The following is a 23651-nucleotide window of genomic DNA, read 5'->3' as shown; positions in this document are numbered from 1 at the left end:
TGCATCGGCCTGCGTCTGACTCCGGTCCGCCCGCCAATGGGGCGAGCTGGGTATGTAGCCAAGCTGTACCTTCAGCCGCACGCTTAACCCCACACGAGGCAGCTAATTATGCCTTACCACTCCCCCGTTCTTTGAGCGACCTCGCGCCCGATATTGAGACTGGAACTCGGGAAAAGGGAAACACGGTTTATCACACGACACCAAACCGCTAATTAAGTACAGAACTAAAGTCTACCTAACTCTGGGCCGTGGATGATATGCCCAAAGATTGCTCGGCCGCGAGGACTCCGTGACCAGTCACCCGAACCAGAGCCTTGAATCACCTTATCCCCTATTACACCCAACGACCATGCCGATATCAAAGACCTACATCCTCCCACCCACCTTCGACTACCCCCCCAACTCCTCCATCCGCCTCGGCAACCTCCTCTCCGACCCCTTTACCCCGCACAAACCCCTGGCCGTCCTCCCCGCCGACTCCCTCCCCAACATCATCACAACAACCCAAACCAACCTCTCCATCACCCACTCCACCAACCGCACCGCCTTCCTCTGCCTATCCGCCCACCTCCTCGAACTCGCCGGCCTCAAAGCCGCCGCCGAGTTCTCCCTGTACGGAAGCACCACCTACTCCGCCTCTACGGTAACGACGCGCTTCTACGAGCCCGACGAAGCCGCCGTCCGCGCGCTGGTCATGGCCACGCCGCGGGCGCAGCGCATCCTCTTCGGCAGTCGGGTGGTCAGCGGGCGGTTGTTTGTGATCACGGGCGTCAAGACGGCGGAGGGGTTTGTCGTGGCGAGGGAGAGCGGGGTGCGGCATGGCGGGACGCTGGGGACGGATGTCCCGCTGGCGGCGGCCGTGCCGGCGTTGGTGGTGGGTGCGGAGGTGGGGGGATATGAAGACAAGGGGGATAGAGAGGCGTATACGGTTGAGGGGGAGGTGGTGATTGCGTATAGGGTGGTGGTGGTGGGGAAAAAGGGGTGGCGGCGGGGAGGGGAGTTGGAGTTGGCCGAGTATAGGGGGAAGGATAGGGAGAGGATGCTCGGTGATGATGATGATGACGATGATGATTCGGGAGCTGGGGAGGATATGGTTGAAATTATGGAAGCAGGGGCTGAGGATATTGGTCCTGTGGACGACGATGGTGAGGTGAGTGTCAAGAAGGTTGTGGTGGAGAGCGAGGAGGGCGAGGTGGTGGTTTTTAGTATGGACAATGAGACGGTGGATTAGAGGCTAGATCTAAGGTAAAAGGACTTGTATTCGTCGCTCGCTTCCAACACGTCCTGGACATGGTACAGGATTAGCCTACCCCATGATACTTCTACCACTTCTCCGGGTGTCTCCCAAGGGCTGTTTTCAGCTTTGCCAGCCTTACATCCTCACTGAGCCTGAAGAGATTGAACGGTGCCACATAACGACGATGATCCCCGGCGTGGACGCTGATCTCTGTGTGGCAGTCTTGTCAGGTTCTGAGGAGAAGGCTGTGGGAGAGTATGGCGCTGACAGACCTTTAAACATTTCAAAGACACCGCGGCGGGTGCGCATGAGCTTTAGATCGCCCGGTTCAAAGTCCCGAGGCCTCGCAGCGGCGTACTCAAGAAGCATAACGGCAATTGCAACGGCGATGGGTGTTGCAACTGAACAACCTGACATGAGTTTTCCAGTTTCCATCCCAGGCCAATCCGACAAGACGTCAACACCCAGCGTGCCAAAAACAGGCTCATCGGAACTGGTGGGTGGGTTGTACTTGGGCTCGAAGCTGCCGGCCCTGTTGGTCCCCCGGACTGAAATGACCGATTCCCCGAGGTTGGCCGGGAACATCTCCCTTCTGTTGAACCCGTCGTTGTTGGCGGCGGCGAAGAAGGTAATGGCACCCCGCTTATTATGTACTACATCTGCTATGGCGTCCCGAATCCCTTGAACGTGCCTCGGAAAGCCAAAGGACAGAGAGATGAAGTCTACATCCCACTCCAACCCGGCGATTCGGATCGCTTCAGCGATATTACTTTGAGCTGAATTCAGGGTCTTGCTGTTCTCCGTTACGCGTGCGACGTAAATATGTGCTGGACATTCTAGCTGCAGGAGGAGTGTGAGGAGATGAGTCCCGTGGCCGTCCGTATCGACGGGATGGGGAGACGAGCAGGCGAAATCCCTCCATTCCTTAATCTTCCTGGAACGGCCGGGAATGTCGACGATGGTGAATTTTCGTCATATCCTGTATCGAGAATAGCAATCTTAAACGGGGCACTTCTTGTTGATCTCTTTTTCCGTTCCCTCTTCAGCATTGTGTTCAGAACAGCCACCTCCTCGAGCCATGGGTCCCTTTTGGGGACTGTTGGGGTTGCTATTTCCGAGATCGTGATTTGTGCGGAAGGTTTCAAAGCCTGAATTGCGCTGGGTTTCGGGACCAGGGCTGTCCGTTCGAAATCGTCGAGTTCGGCATCCCACCCTGTTCCTTCGATCAACTGGCGTAGTGGATCCACGATTTCGTGGTAGAAAATGGAGCGCCTCTTTTCCAAGTTCTCAGTGGGCTCCCGGGGGTTGAACGGGGCGTGTCGGAAGAGTATCGGGTCGAGACACTTGTTCACCGCGGTTTTATAGCGCGGAAACCTGCAATCTTCATGGAACTCGCCGCTGCTGGCAAGTTTCTGGAGATTCAGTAGTTGTTGATTGGATGTCCTTGGGTCCCACTGATCGGGATGTCCCTCCATCTCGAACCGCTGCCCGGTTGCGATCTCGACCAGCATGATGCCGAGAGCGAGAATACGTGGGTACCTATGAACCATGCCGACAACCTGGCGGCATTCCACCGTTTGACTGACCCCCGGGGGCAGTTGAGCTGAAAGATATGGCTTACAAAAATAGACGACCTCATCCTCGAGCGCCTCGCCCATAAAATACACGCTGGTCTTGGTCATGCCCATGTTCGTCCACTCAGAGTCGTAGTAATACCAAGCCGCTTTTGCCAGGATGTATGCGAGCACTGGCCGCATTCCGTGCCGCATGTTAAACCGATCGAGCACCTGGCCGAGATGAAGACCTGGAGAGGCATCATGCCTGACGTTGTGCTGGCTAACGAGATCGGTAGCCTCGCGCAGGACCATTAGGTGGTCACTGGCGGCCTGGAAGCACAAAAGCGAGCCGCACCGGCTTGATAGAAACGCGCACAAAGTTTCTATCCGTTGATAGGCCTCGGTATCTGCGCCTCCGAGTTGATTCGCCTGACGCGGGAGAGAAAGTGTGTGTTCTTCTGCCCACTGGACTCTTCGTGGTGACTTGCTCTTGCTGGTGGGGACGAAGACTCGAACATCTTGCCACTCGAACTGAACTCTGTGAGATGGGTTTGGCGAGACCGAAAAGAGCATGTCGAAAGGTAGCTGGTTGTGCTTATCTGCCTGGTACAGTGGCTTTAGTCGAAGCCGGGCCCAGTGGTGGTCGTCATGACTTTGGCGCTCGCAACTGCAAGAGCCATACCGCACGAGGATTTTGTACAATTCCTTTGCGTACTTCTCGTAGCCAGCCAAGTCGTCCTTTCCTGAAGGCAATTCGGGGGCGGGGGCCTCCTCAGGCTCGCCATCCTCTTCCTCCCCTATCCGAGACACCTCCATGAAGGCAGAGAAAATGTCATTGTAGTCAATCCTGCTCCTCGACAAAGCACTTTTTATGCTGGACTCAATGAGCGGGGCGTTTTTGCCTTTTTGTCCCCCATCACTTGCATCCTCAATTGCTGCCGCGATATTCATCAACAGAGGAAAGTCGAGATGTCCTCCAAGGTCCACATTACGCAGGCCAGTCCGGATCTTGGGGGAACTCGACGAGGCTGAGAGCGCTGCCTCAAGTTTCTCGAGGAGGTGGTGGATGATACCATCATGCTCAAGGCGTCGCTTTTGTGAGTCTGAAAGTGAAAGAATTCTTTCGGCCAAAATGCAAAGATGCGCTCCTAGCTTGCCCAACTTGGGATCGACCTTTTGGCTAGCGACTCTAGTGACGAGAGCCGATAGCCAAGGGAATGTCTGCTGGGCGAGCCGGACCGAAAAATAGCGGTTATTACCCATGGCTGACAGGACATGGTTAGGATGAACCGTGAGTCCGGGACGAGCATCATTATATCCGAGCATCGGTCATCGTGGTTTCTCGCGGCTTCGCATGGGTCGAAACTCGAACTCGGAGTAAGTACGGGTCGAGATAAGAACTCAAGTGATGCCGCGCCCGATCAGAAGTGGGCGCTCTTCTTTCAGGTTCCCCCGCAGATTTCCGAGCAGGTGTGTCGGCCAGGCACATCAAGCCAGGGGGGGGGGGGAGGAGGGGAAACCAACCGATGAATCCGTAAGACGGGGCAGATTTAGAAATGCGGGGAAGCCAGAACCTGCTTCAGCTTTTTGGTCACGCCCATTTGTATTAAAATGCAAACGCAAGGTGATGTGCCTTCTGCAGTCAACAGATGACTCCCGTCAACTTTTCAGAGGGGAGCGATCTCTCCTTGCTTCATCTCATATCACCCTAGTAGAATCATGGATAACCCCCGGGACGGCGGGTCGATATTTGAAGCGACATCAGCATGTCGGCAGCGGCTCAGAGAATGTATCAACAACCCAACCCTGATGGTCGATGAATGGCCCCGAAAACGGCTCGCCGATTTTAATCTTTGGGCCTCCGATTCTGGTGCCTTAGCCAAAAAGCGTGCGTCCTTGGATCAAAGACTAGCAGAGAAACATACGGTGCGCGAGGTTATCCTTAACCTGCTACATCTCATCGAGAGCTTACTCGCCCGTTGTCTAAGCCTGGGTAACCACCGTCATTCTTAAGAACCCCCCACCTCAGATTATTTTACCGAGTAATTGCTAACCATCATGGCAGCGTCTGGCACACCCGTAGATGGGGGTGAGGAGATAAACCTGACAGAAACGTTGGAAAACGTCGAAGATATCATGGCTCAGCTAGTCAGGATCTCAGCTGCCATCCGCGGGGCTAGCATGGGGGCACGCTTTGAGAGGGCTGACGACTCGTTTAGTCCTGAGCGTCATACAGAGCTCAGGAGGCACTTGGAATTCCTGGTTCAGGTTGGGTCTTTGGACGACGAGGGAAAAGCAGGGGGGAATATTGACCTCGTCTTATCTCGAAACATGACAGACGTTGCACAAAGGCTTATATCGGCTAATCTGATCAGGCGTCACCGGTTTCTCTATGCTCGACGACGTTGGACGAAACAAGCAGCCGAGCACGAGGCCGCCGCGAGGCCACAGTTAGTGCCAGAGGACGCTACGTTATCAGAACAGAGCCGAGTACTATCGATGTATGATGTAGCCCCGGATGGGGGGCATCAAGAGGCCAAGATACAACCGTCAGCCCCTTCAATTATCACTAGCACCGTCCCGACAGCCATACAAGGCCCAGTACAGATACCACAAGGCAGGCAGTTATCCATGACTGTCCCATCGTCGACCGGTTCAAAGGCCACATACCCCAAACCCCCGAAAATTGGCGAGGATGCCATGTTTTTCAGATGCCCTTGCTGTTTCCAGACACTCCCCGTTGCATTTGCAAAACGATCTCGATGGAGGTAAGACTAAGACCTTGTGATCTTGTGAATAGTGAGAATAATTGTGCTGACAATATTTGACATTTGTTATTTTCAGAAAACATCTTGCGGAAGATATCCGCCCGTATACTTGCATTTTGGATGACTGCCCGAAACCACTGCAACTGTACCTCTCCAGGAAAGAATGGACAACGCACATGCGAGAAGAACACGAAGTATCCAAGTACTGGTTGTGCCCCGCCTGTCTTGAACCGATACGATTCGAGCTCGAGAGCCACTTTTATACGCATCTCCAAACTCAGCATCGGGAAGTTGTCCCCGAAGACCAAATCCCCACCCTCATGTCCATGTCTACCTACACATCGCCGCCGTCGTTACTCTCCTGTCCGCTGTGCCCATCGCAACCTGACGACGAAGAAGCCGACCCCAGCGCCCTCCTAGACCATGCAGCGGAACATATACACGCATTCTCACTGCAATCACTCCCTTGGCCAATTCCGGAGGAGGGTGAAGGACAATATTTGGGGTTACCGGCAAATGATGTCTCGGACAACGTCGAGTTTTTCGACGTTGCCTCCGGCCCCGACAGCGGCGATCACTCCTGGCCTTCCAACTCGCAAGATACCAGCCGCCTCGATGATGAGATAGAAGAAATGTCAGATCTGGCATTCGAAGACGAGAACCCCGACGGTGAGTTGGCTTGCTCGAGTACCAACAGGATACTTCAACTACTAGTGTCCATCCGCTAATCTATACTCGTAGTGCCATGGGAACCATACCGCGGTGAGGAACCTGATTATGCAGACCGTCTCTCCGACGGCGGTCATGATGACATCAGAGGTAATTCCCCTTGCGCAGGAGGTGTCATTACCTACACAGTCGTCTGAAAGGATAGTATATATGGAGATGTAGTAGATGAGTCGCGCTCCTTACCTTTCTTTGATATTTTTGCTTGCCCGTTGTACCATCTTCACCACTAGGCGCTGACCTTCCTCTCAACGTCATAGGCAAGGCCGTTCGTCTCGCCGAGGCTCTTGAAGGCGAGATCGGCAGCCCCATCATGGAACCGCTGATCGACATCCTCCCTGCGCTGACGCATGAGCAGACGATGGAGCTGCGACGTGTGTATAAACTGCTCGTCAAGGTCACGGCGGGGCCAAAGCTGAAGGGCGTGAATGTTGCCAAACATATTCGCCAGCGACTCCAAAACGGGGATGAGGACTTCATGGCGGCCTGCTACGCCACTGCACTGGGCCGATGGGAGTCAGAGGCGTACTGGGCGAATACATGGCACCATGACGAAAGGTCGAAATACGAGCTGCTGATTGAGGCGTTGATGGGTCGAACGAATGGCGAGATTCGTTTGATTAAGGGAGTCTTTCGCGATAAGGAGTATGGTGACAGTCTCGCGAGTTGCCTACGTGGGGAACTGGTAGAGAGTAAGTTTAAAAAGGCCGTACTGATGGTACTAGAGGAGACGCGTATGGAGGAAAGAGACCAGGCGGGAGAACCGCTACCGATTGACTATAATTTAGTCAAAGATGATGTCAAGCAGCTGAATGACAGTGTGCGGAGCGAGAAGGGCGGTGAGAGCCAAATGATAGCAATCATTACGCAGCGGAGCGACAATCATCTACGGGAGGTACTCGACTTATATAAGGAGACGTTTTCAGGGGCAAACTTTGCAAAGGAAGCATTAAAGAAGAGTGGGAATTTGGTTGTGAGTCTTAGCAACCGCTGTCAGCTGCCTACCTAAGGTAGGTACATTAATCAACGGAAAGCTAATCAACAAAATAACAGGGCGAGGTATTGGCGCATATCCTCAATGGCGTTATCAACAAGCCTATGCGTGACGCTATGCTGCTCTACCACGCCTTAGAGCCATCCAAGCCTGGCGATGGCCGGCGAAAGCTGCTGGTCTCGCGTCTTATACGCTACCACTGGGATGGGAGGTACATGGCCATCGTCCAGCAGGCATACCGCCAGAAGTACAGAGAAGAGCTGGAGGATACGGTGCGTGACTCCGTGGGCGGCGAGCTTGGTGATTTTTGCCAGGCCTTGTGCGTGATACGCAAACAGGATCTTGACGCTCTTGCCGAGGTGGTTGAACGGGTCGAAGGTGAGAGCCCCTAAAGGAAATTTGGACCGGACCATGTTGTGTAGCGCGGGGGTTGTGGCCTTCTAGCTACCTACCATTGTAGGGCAATAGGATCACATCTGAGTTGCAGGGCACCATGCATTCTCTGTTCTGAACACTGACCAGGGAGGGTTTGCCTTGGCCGTCTTTTCCAACAGTGTCGCTGTTGGTCCCCTGCCGACGGGAACGGAGGACGATGTGACGCTTAGTTGGATGGCAGCGGGTCGTTTTGCCCGCCTCAACCCTGTTTAGCGGCCTAGTTCCAACTTGGGTGAGGCAGTAAACAAAATGTATCCTCGGTTAGAGTTGCTAGGAAAACTCCAATGTTCGAACTTCGAACGGGCTATTTGACAAACAATCGAATACCAATCAAACCCTTGTTCTCACGGCAGACTCATAAACAATTCCAAAAGTTTGGGATATATCGGTGACCTAAAGGCAATGGTTAATTACTCGTTCACAGCTTTCCGATGTAAAGAAGAACTCACCCTAGGCCCGTGACGGGGTCCCATCCTTCTTTCACCTTAAACCCGTCGCCACCGCAACCGGGATTTGACCCAGTGGTGATGTCGGTAAAAACCTCCGGATGTTCATACTACGGCGCCGTCAACATCGAAATCCCGCTGGTGGTGGCTAGTCCGAGTCACTTACCAAGACCTGGTGCACAAATCCAACGGTGCTCTTGCCAGCGGCCAACCGCTCCTCGTTGACCAGCGTCAAGATGGACGCCCAGACCGGCGTGGAAACCGACGTCCCACGCATCCGGTTGGGATACCCGCGAAGCACCACCCGAAAATTCTCCCCAATGGCTGCCACATCCGGATACCCCCTCCCGAGCTTGTTGAACAACTTCCCCCTCCCGGGCGGCGGTCTCAAGCTGTCAAACCCTAGCCCTCCAGCCCCATCATACCCCAAATCCGACACATTCGCCCTGGCCAAATATTCCTTAACATGGCGATCCTGCCACTTCGGTCGCTCAAACACATTCGAGAACCCACCCCCCGACGAGAACGACTCGGCCGCCACCTCCAGCAACTTCACCTCGGCATCAGGATCCGCATACTCGGGCTCCACCAACGCCGTCGCGCCCACACTCAGCACATACGGACAATTCCCCATCACACGCGGACTAAACACATCCTTCGCCTCACCAAGACACCCAGCCTGGGGCTCGAAGCGCTTCCCACCAACCCCAAAATCCCCCGAGGACTCGACCACGGTCACGCCCTGCAGCGCCAGCTTCATCACCTCGAGGCACTGCCGCCGCATGTAGTTGGCCGGCCACGAGTGCTCGGTGCCGCTGTAGCTGATGGAGATGACGTTGGTCGGCGGGTAGCGCCCGCACATCAGCGGGCCTTGGTAGCCGCCCTGGGAGGGCGACGCGTTGGGGTTGGGGTAGACCGGGTCGCGGCAGGCGTCTGTTGCGCAGTTGCCTGTCATGTTGAAGGCGCTGAGGTGGCAGTAGGATTCGTCGATTGCGTCGAAGAAGGCTGGGTGGGAAAACAAGCGTGATTTTAGCATTGGGTGTGTGGGAGGGGAGTTGGGTTGGGTGAGATAATAAATTAGGTAGGGGGTGTACTGACTGTTGAAGAAACCGGGGTATTTGCTGTCGGCGCGAAGTTGATCTTTTTGGTACCATTCATCGTCGGTCTGGAAGAGGATGGTTTTCTGCGGCCAGATTAGGGGGATAGCGACCTGGAAATCAAGGTCTGCTTCCTCGCCTGCCTTGGATGTGTCGTTGGTTGGTCCATAGGCGCCGTTGATGGACTTGAGCTTCGGGTGCGTGCCATGAGGGACCCAGCTGTGAGGTGTTATCCAACCTGTATGGTTGGAAATGTAAAGGAAACTTACGGTGCAATGTATTTCCAGTAGTTGTCGAGATCCTCCTGGCTGTAGTGCTGGCTTAGCCCCTGGAAGATGCCGAGCTCGTTGCCTTTCCTGGCCTTGGTGCCGTTGGGCAACTGGTATTGCGCTGGTTGGGCATTAACAACCGCTTTGGAACCGCCATGGCTGACTTTGGCTCACCTCGGATACAGTGTGGTGTGATCTCATCGCTGCAAGGCCCGGTCACCTTGAATACGCTGTCATCGTCAACGGGGTCAACTGGAGGCCGCGGCGTGCATTTCCTTTTACCCTTTCCCTTCCCTTTCCCCTTCCTCCCGTTTCTATCACTGGAGTGCAGATCTCCTCCTATCAATGACCGCCGGCCCACCATCCTCTTGGTAATCTTTTCGTCATAGCCACCCGACATAAGCTTGATGCCGGGAGTGATGTAGTCAATGTGATGCGACACATTGTGCGGGACGTGGTACCTGAAGCGCCGTTAGTTTAAATCAAAACCTTTTTCACTTCGACGGTGGCCGCCTACTCGGAACAAGCAATGTTTGTGACGCCTGTTTCAAGGTTCTCAAAGGTGTAGTATCTTGTGTGGAGCAAATCCTCAACCTCGTGGGCAGGAGCATCAAACTGGATCCACTGTCTCGACAGCCCGTTAAAGGCAGACGTTAGCTATCTCTCGATCATTTTACTTTCTGATCTCGTTTGAAGCACAGGATTGATGAGTTCACCTGTTTGTTTGGTGACTGCGATAGCCTGTTTTCCTCGACCCCCGTCGAGACTAGCCAACGTTTGACCTTGTCCACTGCCTGGCTCTGTGGAGCAAATAGATCAATAACCTCGCGCCGCGAAAGGTGCTTTCCATAGTTTGGGGACTGTGGGTTGGATCTGCGGCTTTGATAAGTAGGTGACCAGGCAAGCATCAGGGGCGGATCTGTGACTTACATGTCCATGAGCAAATCATGCCCGGCGTCCACATTAGACTGTTTTAACCCAATCCGCACAGGGACCGTTGCCTCGGAGTCCACAAGCTCACGCTTAACCCATCCCTCGAGGTTGTTTCGGGCATGTTTCTCATGAACGGTGTGCGACGGAGGTATCCTTCTTGAAACCCGTTCCCTGCTGTTTGACCGGGCCCCCGAGACGGGCAGAAAGAGGCCACAAAGGCCCGAAAGTGCAAAGAGGGCGTTTCGAAGCTTCATTTTGTCTTCCACGGCCACCGACAAACAAGTGAGGTCAAAAATGGCGGAAGGGGCATCAGGTGGGGGGAATAAACCATCTTGAGGTGTAATGCAGTACTTAGTCCTCGATCTCAACCACGGTGGCGAACCAAATGAACGCCCACCCACGGGTTCTATTTTCGTCCTGCTAACCATCTTGGCAGGGGTGTGTGAAATGGGTGCGAGGTCTGGGCTCGGCGTGGTTCTTGCTATATGCGGCCGGATAAAATGTTACCTTTATTACGGTACCGGGTCCAGAACTAGCTCGGAGGCGACGCTGCAAACAATCTAATCACAGTCCCCGAGCCCAAAATGGGACAGGACAAAGTGCTCCGGTTTTGGTCATATCATTTGTGAGGCTGGTGTCCCTGAGCGCTGGTTCCTAACCTGGTTCTGATCGTGAGGTTACACTGCTTGGCCCGGAGTTATCCCTAGACGCATGTGTGTTGAGCCTCGAGGCGTAAATCCGGGGAAACATTGCGGACGGTTGCTGCATTCGTATTCGTAAGTAACGCTGCGTTCTGTTCCAACCCCCCCAGATGTTGTCGTTTCGCGCCGCCCTGTGTTTCGTTGGGCGGTCGAAGTTGGGAGGTGGAGGACCCCTTCGGCGGTCATAGTCAAGTCCAAAGACAGCAATCACCAGAGGAGTTGTGATAAAATTCATGTACAATCTATTATGTGTATATCCGCTCATGGTAATCTATAAAACATTACAACCAAACAACATAACGCATGCCATTTTCTGTCAAACAACCAAACCCGAGTCTATCCACCCCTGACGCCACGCAACCAGAGCACTAAGGCTTGGAAACCTGTTCCTTGCGGAAGAACTTGAAGAAGCCGATGGGAATGATCAGCTGGAACAGCAAACACACCCAAAAGAACGGACTCGCCGCGCCGGGCATGACGCCTTGCGAGAAGTCCGGGAACGTCGTATGCGGCGAGAGCGCGTTCGGGCTTGTCGCCCGCGCCAGCATCGTGAACGCGCTACCCACCACCTGCGCCCCGATCAGCACCGTCAACACGTGCTGTCTCGTCAACGTCGCCAGAAGCATCATGCCCAGGCCGACACCCTGGATGTTGTCCAGCAGGCCCAGCCACAGCCAAAGACAACGCGACACAATTGCCGAGCCCATGGGGCCGCCGGCCCACGGGAGGTACCAGCCGATACCGCTGGTGCCCCAGAACTCCTGGGCCCACCGCGGGGCACACAGGCCAATGGCGAAGATGGGCAAGAGCCAGGTGTGTTCGTCTGAGAAGTATGAAAAGCCGTAGAGGACCAGCGCCCACAGGACACAATAGAAGCCGAGAGCAAGCAGGAAGATACCCCACCCGGGTACGTGTTGGGTGTTGAACAGGAACTGCCAGCTGCGGCCGTAGGGGGCAGACAGCCAGTAGTTCTGTAGGATAATCATGACGAAGAACCAGGGGACGATCTTGCGGCGGTAGAGCGAGATGTAGAAGCCCGGGATGGTGGCCGGGGACTGGCGGTAGAAGTCGGGAAGGCCGAGATAGAGCACGACGCCAATGGCCCAGAAGATGACGGCGATGGGCACGCCCACGACTATGGCTTGCGGGACGTTCGAGGTGCCCACGAAGACGGTTGCTGTCGGGTCCGTGTTGGCCACCATGGAACCCCAGTACCAGAGCCCGATGCTGTAAACCTGCGCGAAACCCGAGACAGTCAAGGCGCGCGTGATCCATTGTTTTGTTGGCGAGCCACCTGACGACTCTTGTTAGCATGGGCTGCAGGTAGGGCGGGGGGGGTTGGGGGGGGTGGACGGGGAAACATACCTTCGTCGCCGAAGTTCAAGGCGAACGTAAGCGCGCCGCTACTCGCCCCTGCAGCGTAGAAGCATGTCGCAGCGTCCTCGAGCTTGTTGGCAACACGCCAGTCGGGGATAAAGGGCGCGATGCCGATCAGTAGGAAGGCCAAGCCAAAGAAGAACCAAGGTATCGACAGAGCGTAGACAGACTTGAAGTTCCGCTCCAGCCCCCACCAAATCAACGAAGTTGCGATGTATGTTGCTGCAACCATGTACAACTTCTCTGGTGTCTGGGTCGTCTCACCCGTGAGAAGGACAATCTGATACGAGCTGACCGAGATGATCTGCCCAAGAGCAAGAAGGAAGGAGTAGAGTGGCCAGTCCCCAAGCCGGATAGACAGGATTCTAAAGTAAGACATGATTAGTACAAGAGCAAGCTGACGTGGCGTGAAGGAATGGCTTACTTCTTTAAACCTGTTGGGGCCTGGTATCCGTCACCGAGCAAGAACTCGTCGTCAATATGGTTAGGTGGCGGAGACTCTTCAAACATGGACCTGGCCAGGGAACTGGGTGTCATGCTACGGTGCCGCTGGCGGCCACGGCTGACAACAGACGCATTTCGGCTCGAGTCATTTCTGGAAGGCGGCCGACTGTTGGCCGGACTCCCTATCCGGGAGTGCCTGCCCAGCTTGGCATCACGGTACCTCGAGAACCACTCCTTCTCACTCTTTTTGATGAAGGTCTCGATGCAGAGATCACCGGCCGAGTTCTGGGCTGTGAGGGCGTCTAACATCTCCTCGTACATGGCATAGTACTCGCCATTTGAGTCGTTGAAGAACTGGTCCACCTGCTGCAGCTTTAGGTCGTGCCTGTCGCCGACGACGTCAGGAAGACTGAGCAGACTGCTGTTGCGATGATTCTGTCCGAGCGTGGGACGAGGGGGGGCAAGCCCAAAGTTGGGAGTCAACCCCGGCGATGCCATGCCATCCTTCTGTGCACGAACTGCAAAGCTATCCACGCTAATGGTACTCTCCCGCGCCGCGTTATTGCCGTAGATGCTCCCTGCGATGGAGCTGACGGTGGAATCGCGGGGCGAACTGGATCTTGTGCCTCCCAGCCACGGGGCCGAAGGACTGGGCAAATCGGGGCTAATCACCGACCTTGGTGCTGGAGAGGCTGACGGAGAGGGTGGTACCAAGTGTGTTTCCGGCCCCGGGCTATATATCGCAGACCCTTGGTCAACGTATGTGGCCTCGCTCGCAGGGGAAGACGGTCGTGACGGGTTCGGGCTAGGAGCACGTAGTGCATCGAGTTTCTTCTTCCTCGCTTCCTTGTTGTGGATGCGGATGGACTCGCTGTAGAGTTCATCCAACTGCTTGATCCATTGCGCGACAGGGAAGCGCTGCTTGGCACTCCACGCACGCATCAAAGCGCGTTTGGACGATTTGCAGTCGAGAGCCGAGACAATGGCTTGCCGGAACTGTTGCAGTAGATGGGATGGAGTCATGGACTCTACTGTGTACCAGAAACCTGGCATTTGACCCAAACCTCCGACACGCGCCCCCACGCCCAGAGCGCCCTTCCTACCGAACTCGACGGCGACCAAGCCAAAAGGCTCGTCACGCGACGGGATCAGTGCAAATTCTGCACCACTGAAGATGTACGGCGGGAGCTGGGTGAACTCGGGCTTGCTGAACACGCGCTTGGGGTACTTCTCCATCAGCTTCTGAAGCTTCAGAGCCGCAAACCGACCATAAAGGTCGATGACAGGGCCGACAGCGATGAGCTGCGTCTTGGGGTACTTCTCCAGGATACTGGGGAAGATGTCGGCGATGAGATCCACGCCCTTTTGCAAACTCCAACGACCGACAAAAACGAATAGTTCCGCGGTGGGATCAACTTCCAGGCCGGCCCACTCTTGTGCTTGGCGTCTGAGATCCCCTCTCTTCTCTTCAAAGCCCTGGTCAACGTCGATGCCCTTGGACTGCTTCGAGACGTCTTTGTCGGGGTTCCATTCGGCCGTGTCGGACGGGTCGGGGTTCGGGAGCTGTCCAATGTTCTTCAAACTCCAAAAAATGGGATAACGAGCCAGCGAGCGATCGCCGTACTTTCTAGATACACCCACCGCACCGAAGCCACGTTGATGCAGACGGAGGTAACTCGCGCCGGCGTGGAGTAGGTTGAAGACTGAACCATATTGGACGTAATCTTTGACCACTTCCGGGGGGAGGTTGAAGACCTCGCAAACCTCCTTCTGCTCTTCTGGCGTCCGCATCGGCCACATACCTTGGAACTCGGCGTTGTGAAGAGAAAGGCAGCAGGGAATCGTTTGGGGGAGGAGGTAAAGCGGGGCCGCAGCACCGTGGTAGTCGTTGATGTGGTAGACGTCGACCGGGAATCGACGGATCGTCTCGGCGATGCAGCTATTCCACGCAGCATAGAGGATGGCGCTCTCGATGTCGTCCATGCGAGCAATGTAGGGATCCGCCTTCGTTTGCTTGCGGAATATGGGGCAATCGAGGACAACAAAGGTAATGTTCTTAGTGGTGTAGTAATAAACCTCGATCTCGTAAGGCTGACCCATAACTTGGACAAACATGGATTCCGCGTGTGTCATGCGATCGGTCGGGTAGTCGACGTCGCCCACCACAGGAACAACCCAAATAAGGTCAACGTGTGACAAAGCCGTACCCATCAGCTGGGCCATGACGCCCAGGCCACCAATCTTGATCTTGATGCCGAAATCATCGATGTTGTACTCCATGGTCGCAATGAGCACGGTACGCCGCCCACCGGAAGCACCAAGAGGAGCCATGGCCGCGCTTGGGGGTGGTGTCGGAGTCATGGCGCTCATCTCGACCCCACGCTTCGTGAATGACTTGAGGTCGAGCCTGGAAACTGTGCCGAGCTTCAGGGGCTTCCATCCCTTGCTCGTGAACCCGGATTTGTTCACCTTGACTTGGTAGAAGCTGCGCATGTAGACCCACCCAGCCAAAATCGCAAGTAGAAGTGGCAAGACAGCGAGGAGGATGAAAAGCAGAATTTGGATGCCAATATGCCCCGTGGGGAGGTACTCGAACCGGAATTTGTCATCGTAGTAAACGAGCTTGTAGGCGAGGGCTGGCATCGGCGGCGGCTTGGTGATGTTGATGACGTTCTTCGCCAGACTGCTGGGTGGGAGGCGATCGACAATGCCGTCGTTATCAATGTCCCCAAAGATGGCTCCGACGTCTGGCTGATTATCAGGGTTGATGCCCCAGATGTTGAGTTGGAAGTTTGCCGGCCACTCATACATGTAATGCAGCGACCAAGTACGGTGAGCAACTAGGTCCATGGAGCCAGGCAACCCGGCATCATAGCCCCATTTGTTGTACGGGCCATGAATTCTGATGTGAGGAAAGCCGCGTTCCAACTGGACATCGCCGCTGTCAGCGTGCTGTACAAAGGTCGATGACCCCAGTGGCTTGCTGTAGTACTGGACCGTCAAGTGTTTGCCTGGCCACTTCTGCAGGTCTGTCCCTTCCCAGCTGAGCTCCGGGATGGGAACTTTGGATATGCTGCCATCATATGGAAGCCACTTGCTCCAGCTTGATCCCCAGTTGGTGCTGTATCGCCATTGTGTGGCACCGGCGGCATTGTGCTGCACGTACATCGCGCTTCCCTCCATGGACAGCAGAGTGCGCGAGTAATTGGCCGTGGGGAAGATGATAGGGTTGCTGAGACGTTTGCCGAACCGGATGAGGAAGTGGTCGGTTGCGTTGGTCGGGACTTTGTCCTCGGAGAGAGCGTTGGCTACAGTGATTTTGACAATGCCATCTGGGACGTCCCGTAGGCTCGTCGTCAACCTCCAGCTCGATTGGACGGCCCCCGTGTAAGAGATCTTCTCCGCGGGAGTGATCTTTTCGCATTTGGGCGTCTGAAACTTGAGAGTGGTGGCGTTGTGTTTGCCGTCGGTGACAACGACGGCGGACAGCGCCTTGGTCACGGAGTCGCAGTTCATTTGGACGTTGTACTCGATAGCAATCTCGCCGAGCTCGCCGTTGCGGTCTGTCGAGTCAATGGGAAAGTCATGGCCCGGTTCGAACTTCGTGATCATAGGCGCCGGCTGCACCCACGATTTTGCTTCCACGTAAGCGCGAAATTCGTATGGTTCCAGGGTGATACTCGAGATACACCCGGCGCTCGCGCCAGTGCCAGTAAAGTTGTTCTTCCGCGGAGAGGACTCGAGCCGGATGGACTTGTCTTCGCCAAAAAGATTCACGACGTCGGATCCGGCATCGAAGGGCGAAACAAATGCCTTGTTAATATCGGTGCAGACGAAGTTGTAAGTCGTACGGTTGGGGCGGTTGTGGTAGACAAGCCACACCGGCTTGTCCGTGTCGTTCTGCAACTGGGTGAACATGCCGCGAGCAACACTCCACACCCCAAACTCGGTCTCGACCGTGCTACCGTTAAGTGCGTATGACTCGGTCTGCTTCGCGAGGTTCTCGAGCAGCCAGCCGTGTTCAAGCACTGGGAAGGCATCTCGGAGAGCAAACATGCGGCGGAAAATGTTGCGAAGGGGCGCCGAGGGGTCACGGTGATCCCAGGCAACCTTCTCGTCTTCGCAACCCTTGCGCCCTTTCGTGATGGGCCACCCAATGTACTGGTCAACTGAGAGTTCGAAGCAGCCGTGTGCCTTCCATGCTGGGGAGGGAGCAAAGGCCTGGCGACCATAGACGTAATTGGAAGCGGTGCCATCCAGGGCATAAAGGGCTTGCTCCTCGCCATAATAAACCAGAGGGGCACCGGGCAAGAGGATGGTAGTGATGAAATAAGCCAGCAGCATGCGCTCAACTCCTTGTTCAATGGCGGGCCAGCGAAACACGTCTTGGTTTGTCGCACCGTAAAGGTGCCGGGGGTCGAACTCGTTGGTGTATGGGTTGAAGAAGTCGTTCGTGACAACCATGTGGTGCCAGGCGTCAACCCAGTCCAGAGGCAAGTCATACCCTGCTTCTAGATTCCCGCTCAGACCAAGGAAGCGGGTCATGAAACGGTAAATGGAGTAATGGAAAGCGCCAGCATCGAGAGCGCTGTTGCCGGCATCACGGATGAACATTCCAGACTTGTCGGTCGAAGGTGGCGTCATGGTCATTGCTTTGGCCCAGTCGCCCTTCAAGGTTTTGGCCGCCTGAGATTCCCGCCCGCGGCCTAAATAGATGGATCCGAGGTCGTTGCCGCTGGTGATTTCGCCAAACACGACGAAGTTATCCTTGCCCACCTCTTTTGCGCATTTCCGCATGGCGGAGCTGAACGACGCCTGCGCGTCAACGGTAACTTGGACAGCCTTGTCGATGCGGAACCCGTCAACATCCAACATCCTAATAGTCATGCAGGAGAAGAGCTCGAGACGAGCCGCGACCGAAGGTTCCCAATCTCGAAGGCGATCTTGGACGGAAGCAAACTTTGCGAGCTGGCGTTGCCAGTCAGGGAAAACGCCAAAGGCCTCGATGTCGCCGTACTGGTCGAAATCGCTGTCGTAGCAGCCCTGAAGACCGGGCGGGTTGATGCGCGTCCCATCCTCGTACCAAAACTGGGGGTAGTTGCATGACGAATTATACTCGTTGCTGATGTCGAAATCGAGATACCGCCTCGATGTCTTCCACATTACCTTATGTTCCTCGACCCGGAACGGTGTGCTTTCGTTCAGGAAGCCTTCGAACCCAATCAGGTCGCTCATCCTACGCCAGAGTCAGATATCTGCCAAGTTCGACGGGGGTTGGAGGATAGGGGAGGCCGGTGCGTACGTCGCCATGGTATTGTCGAGCACCACCGCCATGCCGCGGGCATGGATTTCATCGATGACCTCTTGCCAGACCTTGATGGTACCGAAGTGCTTGTCGAGAAGTGTCAGATCGACGGGCTGGCATGTCCGTTAGCATGGTGTTTAGCGGTAGGTGGCCGTTGACAACCAACATACCGAGTACGAATCGGCGCCCCATGGAAGATTCATGAATGGAGACCCTGCGATATAAAGAGCCTACAGGCCGTTAGACACATGCTCCCCTCCTCAGTCGACGGCTTGCGCGGTGTGTAGTACCTTGATTCCCATGCCGGCGATGTAATCTAGCGAGTCTCTCAAGCCCTCCAGATCACCACCGAACCGGAGCTGGGTGCTCATCATGTCGGTTTCGTACACGGTTTGGTTGATGTCATCGTTCCCCGGATTGCCGTTCACAAAGCGATCCAAGAAAACTGTATAGAATGGTACCCGCCAGTTCGAGGGAGAGGCGGCATACTCGAAGTCGGGGTCGTCATCCTGGCGTGAACCCCAATAGTCGAGGGGGCTTACGGCTGTCCGGTTTCTATTAAGATTGTAGTCGACCTCACTTGCGTCGTACTTGAGGCCGGAAACCAAGGGTGTGGCAGCAAAGAGTGTGAAAAGAAGCGTGCTAAAAAGGAAGGAAGGACGAGTCATCGTCACTGTCGCTCACCTCTCATGGGGAGCGACACGACAGAAGCAAACGAGAGACTAAAAGAGCAAAGGCAACGGCAAACGGCACCACACTACAAGGCGGCTGAACACACAAGAGCGAGAGACGGACGATGACATGAGGTGGAGGAAGAAGAGACGGGCCGCAGGTTCGAAAGCAGCTTGCTTTCATGAGTAGCCCCTGCTCTGGCAACCCCACGGCACGGACACCAACTTGGCCAGGAGGAAGCAAGCAGCTCTCAGGGGGGCAGGAATCCGGCATGCACTGCGTCTGGCTAAACGAGTTTCCAGGCTGCGAAGCGTCGAGACAGAGAGCCCCATCTGGGGGCTATCGACCCGCTCGAAACGCGAACGGAGAAGTCTTGGGCGGAGCCCTGTCAGCCCATCTCGAGGCCAGGATCGTGTAGGTCCTTGTCAACACGACGGCATGTCCGTTGCTGCGATAACACGGACTTCTTGTCTTCCAAGCCCGGCCCACGGCAGCGAAACGGCCCCAGTCACCCCTTTGGCGAGAGGGCTGAGCGTGGCCTTGTCGCATATCTGTGCTGTCTCCATCGCCTTTTGCCACAGGCGGCTCGACGGCTCGACTCGGCATCGTCGGCCAGGAGAAACAGGGCTTTAGTTGTGTGTGTTCTGCTAGTCTGGAGAAGACGTTCCCACATCCCTGCAGAGTCGAGTTGCCGGAAGCGTTTGAGGTAGGGAAGTAAGGACAAGCCCGCACTGCGCTGCCCAGCCACACTTGCTAGCCAGGCCACATCCAGAACAATCGGTGCAAAACCTGCGTTTGAGGTGGAGCAGGGCACCTCGTTTTCGCCGCCTTCGCTCCATCGCATGAACGGTGTCGGCGCACCGGATAACACCGGAGTGGCCCCACCACGGATGGGCCTATTTTGGATACGAGGCTCGTCTCGAGAAGCTTCGCGCTGTGCGATGTGTGTCGTTGTGTTGACGCAGATCGCATCCCGGTAGATAGACAGAATGGGCTGGCCAAGCATCAACAAGTTCGGAGCGATTCTTGCTGATCAACGATGAGTTGTGCCCATCTCCCGCCCAAGTCCCGCCTTATCACCGTGTCCGCGGCGTTGGGAGCGGTGCATGATCGGTCGGATGGTTCGAAAGGGGGACTCCCCGGCAGCTCGGTCGGTTGTCGACATCCCTTCCTCCTCACTATCGAGCCCAATTGGGGAATTTTCAGCCAAATTCATGCCGGGGTATCGCTGCCACAAAAAGGGCCTTGTCGAGCTTGTCCAGCGCATCGATTCGGGGCTGTCTCCAGTTCTCGCCGATTTCTCGTGTGTGGTGTGTCAAGGAAAGCTTTTTGGATCCACCATACCAGGCCCATAAAACAAGAGCGCCTCGTAGCCCCACCCGATAACTGCCATGCTGCAACCATTGCCCCTGCTTTGCCGACAGCTTGCACGCGCTAGAAGTGGGGCTCCGATGAAATACCCCTGACTGTTCGCTTTCCAAATCGAAGATTGAGATCTGACAACCGCCACCACTTGGCCTGAGGTTCCTGATTTCAACCTCACTCGTGTGAGCGCATGTCGTGCGAGCGCACGGCGTGCCTTCCACAAGAAAAGAAGAAACGGGGCAAAATATCTCCAATCGGATGTTTCTCATTTTCTTAAAACCTTATTTTCTCCGCTTTCCCTTTTTTCCCCTTTTTTTCGCCAATTCTCAAACGTTTCCGACAAGGTCAGTTGTGGCGCCTCGGCACGCCTCAAAACACGACTCAGAGTGGTCCGGCATCCCCGGCGAGTTACTGCCCGTGTCTCCACCATCGCTTGAGATGGCATCCGTGCCATCGGTGCTCGACTCCAACCAATGCCCTGACCTCGCGTTGCCCCAAGCGTGGAAGAATCCCGCACTTTTTACCAGGGGCCACCCTTCAACAGAAGGCAGTCTGATGGCTGCGCAGGATGTTGACCTCGGGTTCATGCGCTGAGATGTGGCTCTCTTGCCTATCCGGGAGACAACGGGGCAGACAAGCGGATGCTGTGGGCAGAGTAACACTGGGAGGAAGGCCTTGCGCTTAGTTTTGGGTCAGGTTTGGCTCTCCCCCTGATCTCGGGGTGTGTGTACACACTACTGTATCTTACGTTCTTCACGCACACTCGTTCAGCGTCATTGGTTTGGTGCTTCATCACACTCGTTTACCTATTGTTTGTTGGTGGTGGAATTCTGTTTGCAATCCTGTCCAGCGTGGGATACGAGAAGAAGCAGCAGTTGTGAACATCTGACCCCAGTCACTCCTTGAACAAACTCGACAGCCGAAGATACCGCTGCTTCCGAGGGCCGGTGCCGCCTTGACTTACAAGTACTGAGCTATTCTTTGCATAGTGGCCGGTGCACAGTTGAACCCGAAGCCGCGTCCGTTTCCCTGATATCTGCAGCCCAACATGCGGACCTCCGTCTTCCATGCTGCCGCCGCCGCCGCCCTAGCCTTCGCCGGCTTGGGCTCTGCCGCGGACCTCGATGAGTGGAAGTCGCGGTCCATCTACCAGGTGATGATCGACCGGTATGCGCAAACCGATGGCTCTACGGACAAAACTTGCGAGATGCATTTGTTCTGTGGAGGCACATGGAAGGGTCTCATGAACAAGCTTGACTACATCCAAGGTGAGTGCGCTCAGGGAGCCCCCCTTTTAGACGCCTGTGCAGTACCCTGACTCTTGCGTGCCACAGACATGGGCTTCACTGCGATCCAGATCAGCCCCATCGTCAAGAACATCAACGACCACACATCTGTCGGCGACGCCTACCACGGCTACTGGTCCGTGGATAACTATGCCCTCAACGATCGGTTCGGAACGGAGCAGGAATTCAGGGACCTCGTTGCTGCCATACACAAGCGCGATATGCTACTCATGGTTGACGTCGTCGTCAATAACATGGTCCAGGCCTTTGACAACGTCGTCCCTCCGAAGATCGACTACTCCAAGTTCAACCCATTCGACGACAAGAAGTATTTCCACCCTTACTGCAACGTGACCGAATGGGAGAACTCGACCAACTACCAGGACTGCTGGCTCTACCCGTACGGCGTTGCGCTCGCCGATCTGGCCACCGAAACTAAGCCCGTGGCGGACGAGCTGGGCAGCTGGGTGAAGGGGCTTGTTGCCAACTACTCGATCGATGGCCTCCGTATCGACGCTGCCAAGCATGTCAACGATGAGTTCCTCCCAGGCTTTGTCAAGTCATCCGGCGTGTTTGCATTTGGCGAGGTCCTCTCCGGCCTTCCTGAAGACATGTGCCGGTACCAGACCCTTGGGCTTCTTCCGGGCATGCCCAACTACCTCGAGTACTACCCCCTCAACGAGGCCTTCAACGGCGGTTCTTTGCTCGACGTCGCAGATATGCGTAACAATGCTGCCTCGAGCTGCAACGATACTACCGCCCTCGGCAGCTTTCTCGAGAACCACGACATGCCCCGGTTCGCCAACCGCAACGACGATATGGCGTTGGCAAAGAACGCTATGACGTACATTCTCCTCAACGACGGTATTCCCACAGGTAAGCTGCGTCAGACGCTCGTATGTCACCAAACATTGGGATTAACCCTTTCGCAGTCTACCAGGGCCAAGAGCAGCACTTTAAGGGTAACGGCACCCCCTTCAACCGCGAGCCTCTCTGGACTTCCAAGTACGACAAAGAAGCCCCGCTGTACGTGCTCACGTCGGCCCTGAACAAGGTGCGCAACAACGCGATCAAGCTGTCCAAGGACTACATCTCGACCCCGTCCGAGACCCTGTGGGCCGACGTGAACCACCTCTGCCTCAAGAAGGGCCCGTACGGCAGCCAGGTCGTCTTCTGCATCAACAACAAGAGCAGCAAGGGCGACAGCTACGAGGTCAGCGTCGGCGGCTTCCAGCCCAACGACAAGGTCGTCGAGGTCCTCAGCTGCAAGACCAGCACCGCCGACGTCTCGGGCAACGTCACCATGTACATGGGCAAGGGCGAGCCCAAGGCGTACGTCACGGAGAAGGCGCTGAAGGGCACGGGGCTCTGCACCGAGACCGAGGCGGATGCGCCGGTCGAGAACGGCGCCGGTGTGCTGGGGTTGACCGGCAGCATCGTCGTGGCTGCTGCTTTCGGGTGGGCCGCGGTTCTTCTCGCGTAGGGAGTTGGGGTGGGAGACCACGAGCCGTTGTGGTTTATGTTTGCCCTCGTCAAGATTTTCCCCTCGACACGGCCAATTAATTCGAGCACGTACATAGTTTCTTAGGCATTTAATGATATCTTCTTTGCCCACATCTTGGGCCCCTCTTTCCAGAACCAGCAAGTTACTGAAGCCCATGGTTTGCCAACAACCATGTGAGACCGTTGATAAGCTTGGCTATTCGCGGTCTCTTTCTAGCCTCACCCTTATGTGAAGTTTGCAATTCCACCGCCTGCTCGGTCCGATAACAAGTTTAACATCTCCTTGAATCTGACCAGAGAACTAAAGTTCTCGACGGAAGGGAAATGATAAGAAGGAATGCAAGTACCATTGAGATATTAAAACGCAACAGCGTAAAATTGATCGGAGTTTATTATTCGATTAGGAATATCAACAGCTAGGGACCCCGGTCAATATAGACATTAATAAAATAAAGAAAGCATCTGTTAAATCTAGTATAATCTTCTCCTTCAACCTATCCCAGAGGATAGGACTGGCGTGTACCGGGCTTGGGTTGG

General features: G+C 55.4%; 6 protein-coding genes across 6 annotated transcripts; 3 read left to right on the top strand and 3 right to left on the bottom strand.

The window, feature by feature from the left end:
• Positions 1-82: 82 nt before the first annotated feature.
• Positions 83-1305, top strand: F5144DRAFT_210970 (uncharacterized protein). Its single transcript, XM_066783033.1, has one exon. It carries the CDS (start codon positions 350-352, stop codon positions 1229-1231), a length of 882 nt encoding a protein of 293 aa, XP_066645602.1. The 5' UTR covers positions 83-349; the 3' UTR covers positions 1232-1305.
• On the bottom strand, positions 1277-4070 carry F5144DRAFT_647443 (uncharacterized protein; the record flags this gene model as incomplete). Its single annotated transcript, XM_066792919.1, has 7 exons — positions 1277-1447; positions 1510-2153; positions 2195-2216; positions 2250-3222; positions 3265-3445; positions 3476-3885; positions 4053-4070. The coding sequence occupies 7 exons, from the start codon at positions 4068-4070 to the stop codon at positions 1323-1325; spliced, it is 2373 nt and encodes a 790-aa protein (XP_066645601.1). The 3' UTR covers positions 1277-1322.
• A 657-nt stretch (positions 4071-4727) lies between these two features.
• Positions 4728-8109, top strand: F5144DRAFT_210923 (uncharacterized protein). The gene is made up of 5 exons (XM_066783031.1): positions 4728-5561; positions 5638-6230; positions 6303-6380; positions 6548-7260; positions 7341-8109. The coding sequence occupies exons 1-5, from the start codon at positions 4852-4854 to the stop codon at positions 7671-7673; spliced, it is 2427 nt and encodes an 808-aa protein (XP_066645600.1). The 5' UTR covers positions 4728-4851; the 3' UTR covers positions 7674-8109.
• F5144DRAFT_210929 (peptidase S8/S53 domain-containing protein) lies at positions 7878-10823 on the bottom strand. The gene is made up of 9 exons (XM_066783032.1): positions 10459-10823; positions 10245-10401; positions 10046-10152; positions 9703-9989; positions 9529-9649; positions 9261-9478; positions 8329-9167; positions 8166-8272; positions 7878-8109 (listed from the first exon to the last, which is right to left on the bottom strand). Exons 1-9 carry the CDS (start codon positions 10713-10715, stop codon positions 8061-8063), a joined length of 2142 nt encoding a protein of 713 aa, XP_066645599.1. The 5' UTR covers positions 10716-10823; the 3' UTR covers positions 7878-8060.
• A 558-nt stretch (positions 10824-11381) lies between these two features.
• Positions 11382-19048, bottom strand: F5144DRAFT_210876 (glycosyltransferase family 5 protein). The gene is made up of 6 exons (XM_066783029.1): positions 18579-19048; positions 18459-18518; positions 18286-18401; positions 12964-18219; positions 12528-12904; positions 11382-12456 (listed from the first exon to the last, which is right to left on the bottom strand). Exons 1-6 carry the CDS (start codon positions 18954-18956, stop codon positions 11531-11533), a joined length of 7113 nt encoding a protein of 2370 aa, XP_066645598.1. The 5' UTR covers positions 18957-19048; the 3' UTR covers positions 11382-11530.
• Positions 19049-20984: 1936 nt separating this feature from the next.
• F5144DRAFT_210890 (glycoside hydrolase superfamily) lies at positions 20985-23299 on the top strand. Its single transcript, XM_066783030.1, has 3 exons — positions 20985-21593; positions 21660-22487; positions 22544-23299. Exons 1-3 carry the CDS (start codon positions 21374-21376, stop codon positions 23092-23094), a joined length of 1599 nt encoding a protein of 532 aa, XP_066645597.1. The 5' UTR covers positions 20985-21373; the 3' UTR covers positions 23095-23299.
• The last annotated feature ends 352 nt before the right edge of the window (positions 23300-23651 follow it).

Source organism: Chaetomium tenue (genome assembly GCF_020726465.1).
Source record: "Chaetomium tenue strain MPI-SDFR-AT-0079 chromosome Unknown F5144scaffold_3, whole genome shotgun sequence".
NCBI classification, from domain to species: domain Eukaryota; kingdom Fungi; phylum Ascomycota; class Sordariomycetes; order Sordariales; family Chaetomiaceae; genus Chaetomium; species Chaetomium tenue.
The sequence above is the reverse complement of the archived record's forward strand: the minus strand, read 5'-3'. Positions and strand labels throughout refer to the sequence as shown.

Coding starts and splice junctions, on each gene's coding strand:
- F5144DRAFT_210970 (XM_066783033.1), top strand. CDS start 350: ATGCCGATATCAAAGACCTACATCCTCCCACCCACCTTCGACTACCCC.
- F5144DRAFT_210923 (XM_066783031.1), top strand. CDS start 4,852: ATGGCAGCGTCTGGCACACCCGTAGATGGGGGTGAGGAGATAAACCTG. Junction 6,381..6,547: donor CGGTCATGATGACATCAGAG/GTAATTCCCCTT, acceptor TCAACGTCATAG/GCAAGGCCGTTCGTCTCGCC. Junction 7,261..7,340: donor AGAAGAGTGGGAATTTGGTT/GTGAGTCTTAGC, acceptor ACAAAATAACAG/GGCGAGGTATTGGCGCATAT.
- F5144DRAFT_210929 (XM_066783032.1), bottom strand. CDS start 10,715: ATGAAGCTTCGAAACGCCCTCTTTGCACTTTCGGGCCTTTGTGGCCTC. Junction 9,650..9,702: donor CACACCACACTGTATCCGAG/GTGAGCCAAAGT, acceptor ATGCCCAACCAG/CGCAATACCAGTTGCCCAAC. Junction 8,110..8,165: donor GACCCCGTCACGGGCCTAGG/GTGAGTTCTTCT, acceptor CATTGCCTTTAG/GTCACCGATATATCCCAAAC.
- F5144DRAFT_210876 (XM_066783029.1), bottom strand. CDS start 18,956: ATGACTCGTCCTTCCTTCCTTTTTAGCACGCTTCTTTTCACACTCTTT. Junction 18,519..18,578: donor TCGCCGGCATGGGAATCAAG/GTACTACACACC, acceptor AACGGCCTGTAG/GCTCTTTATATCGCAGGGTC. Junction 12,905..12,963: donor GCCCCAACAGGTTTAAAGAA/GTAAGCCATTCC, acceptor GTCTTACTTTAG/AATCCTGTCTATCCGGCTTG.
- F5144DRAFT_210890 (XM_066783030.1), top strand. CDS start 21,374: ATGCGGACCTCCGTCTTCCATGCTGCCGCCGCCGCCGCCCTAGCCTTC. Junction 21,594..21,659: donor CAAGCTTGACTACATCCAAG/GTGAGTGCGCTC, acceptor TGCGTGCCACAG/ACATGGGCTTCACTGCGATC. Junction 22,488..22,543: donor CAACGACGGTATTCCCACAG/GTAAGCTGCGTC, acceptor ACCCTTTCGCAG/TCTACCAGGGCCAAGAGCAG.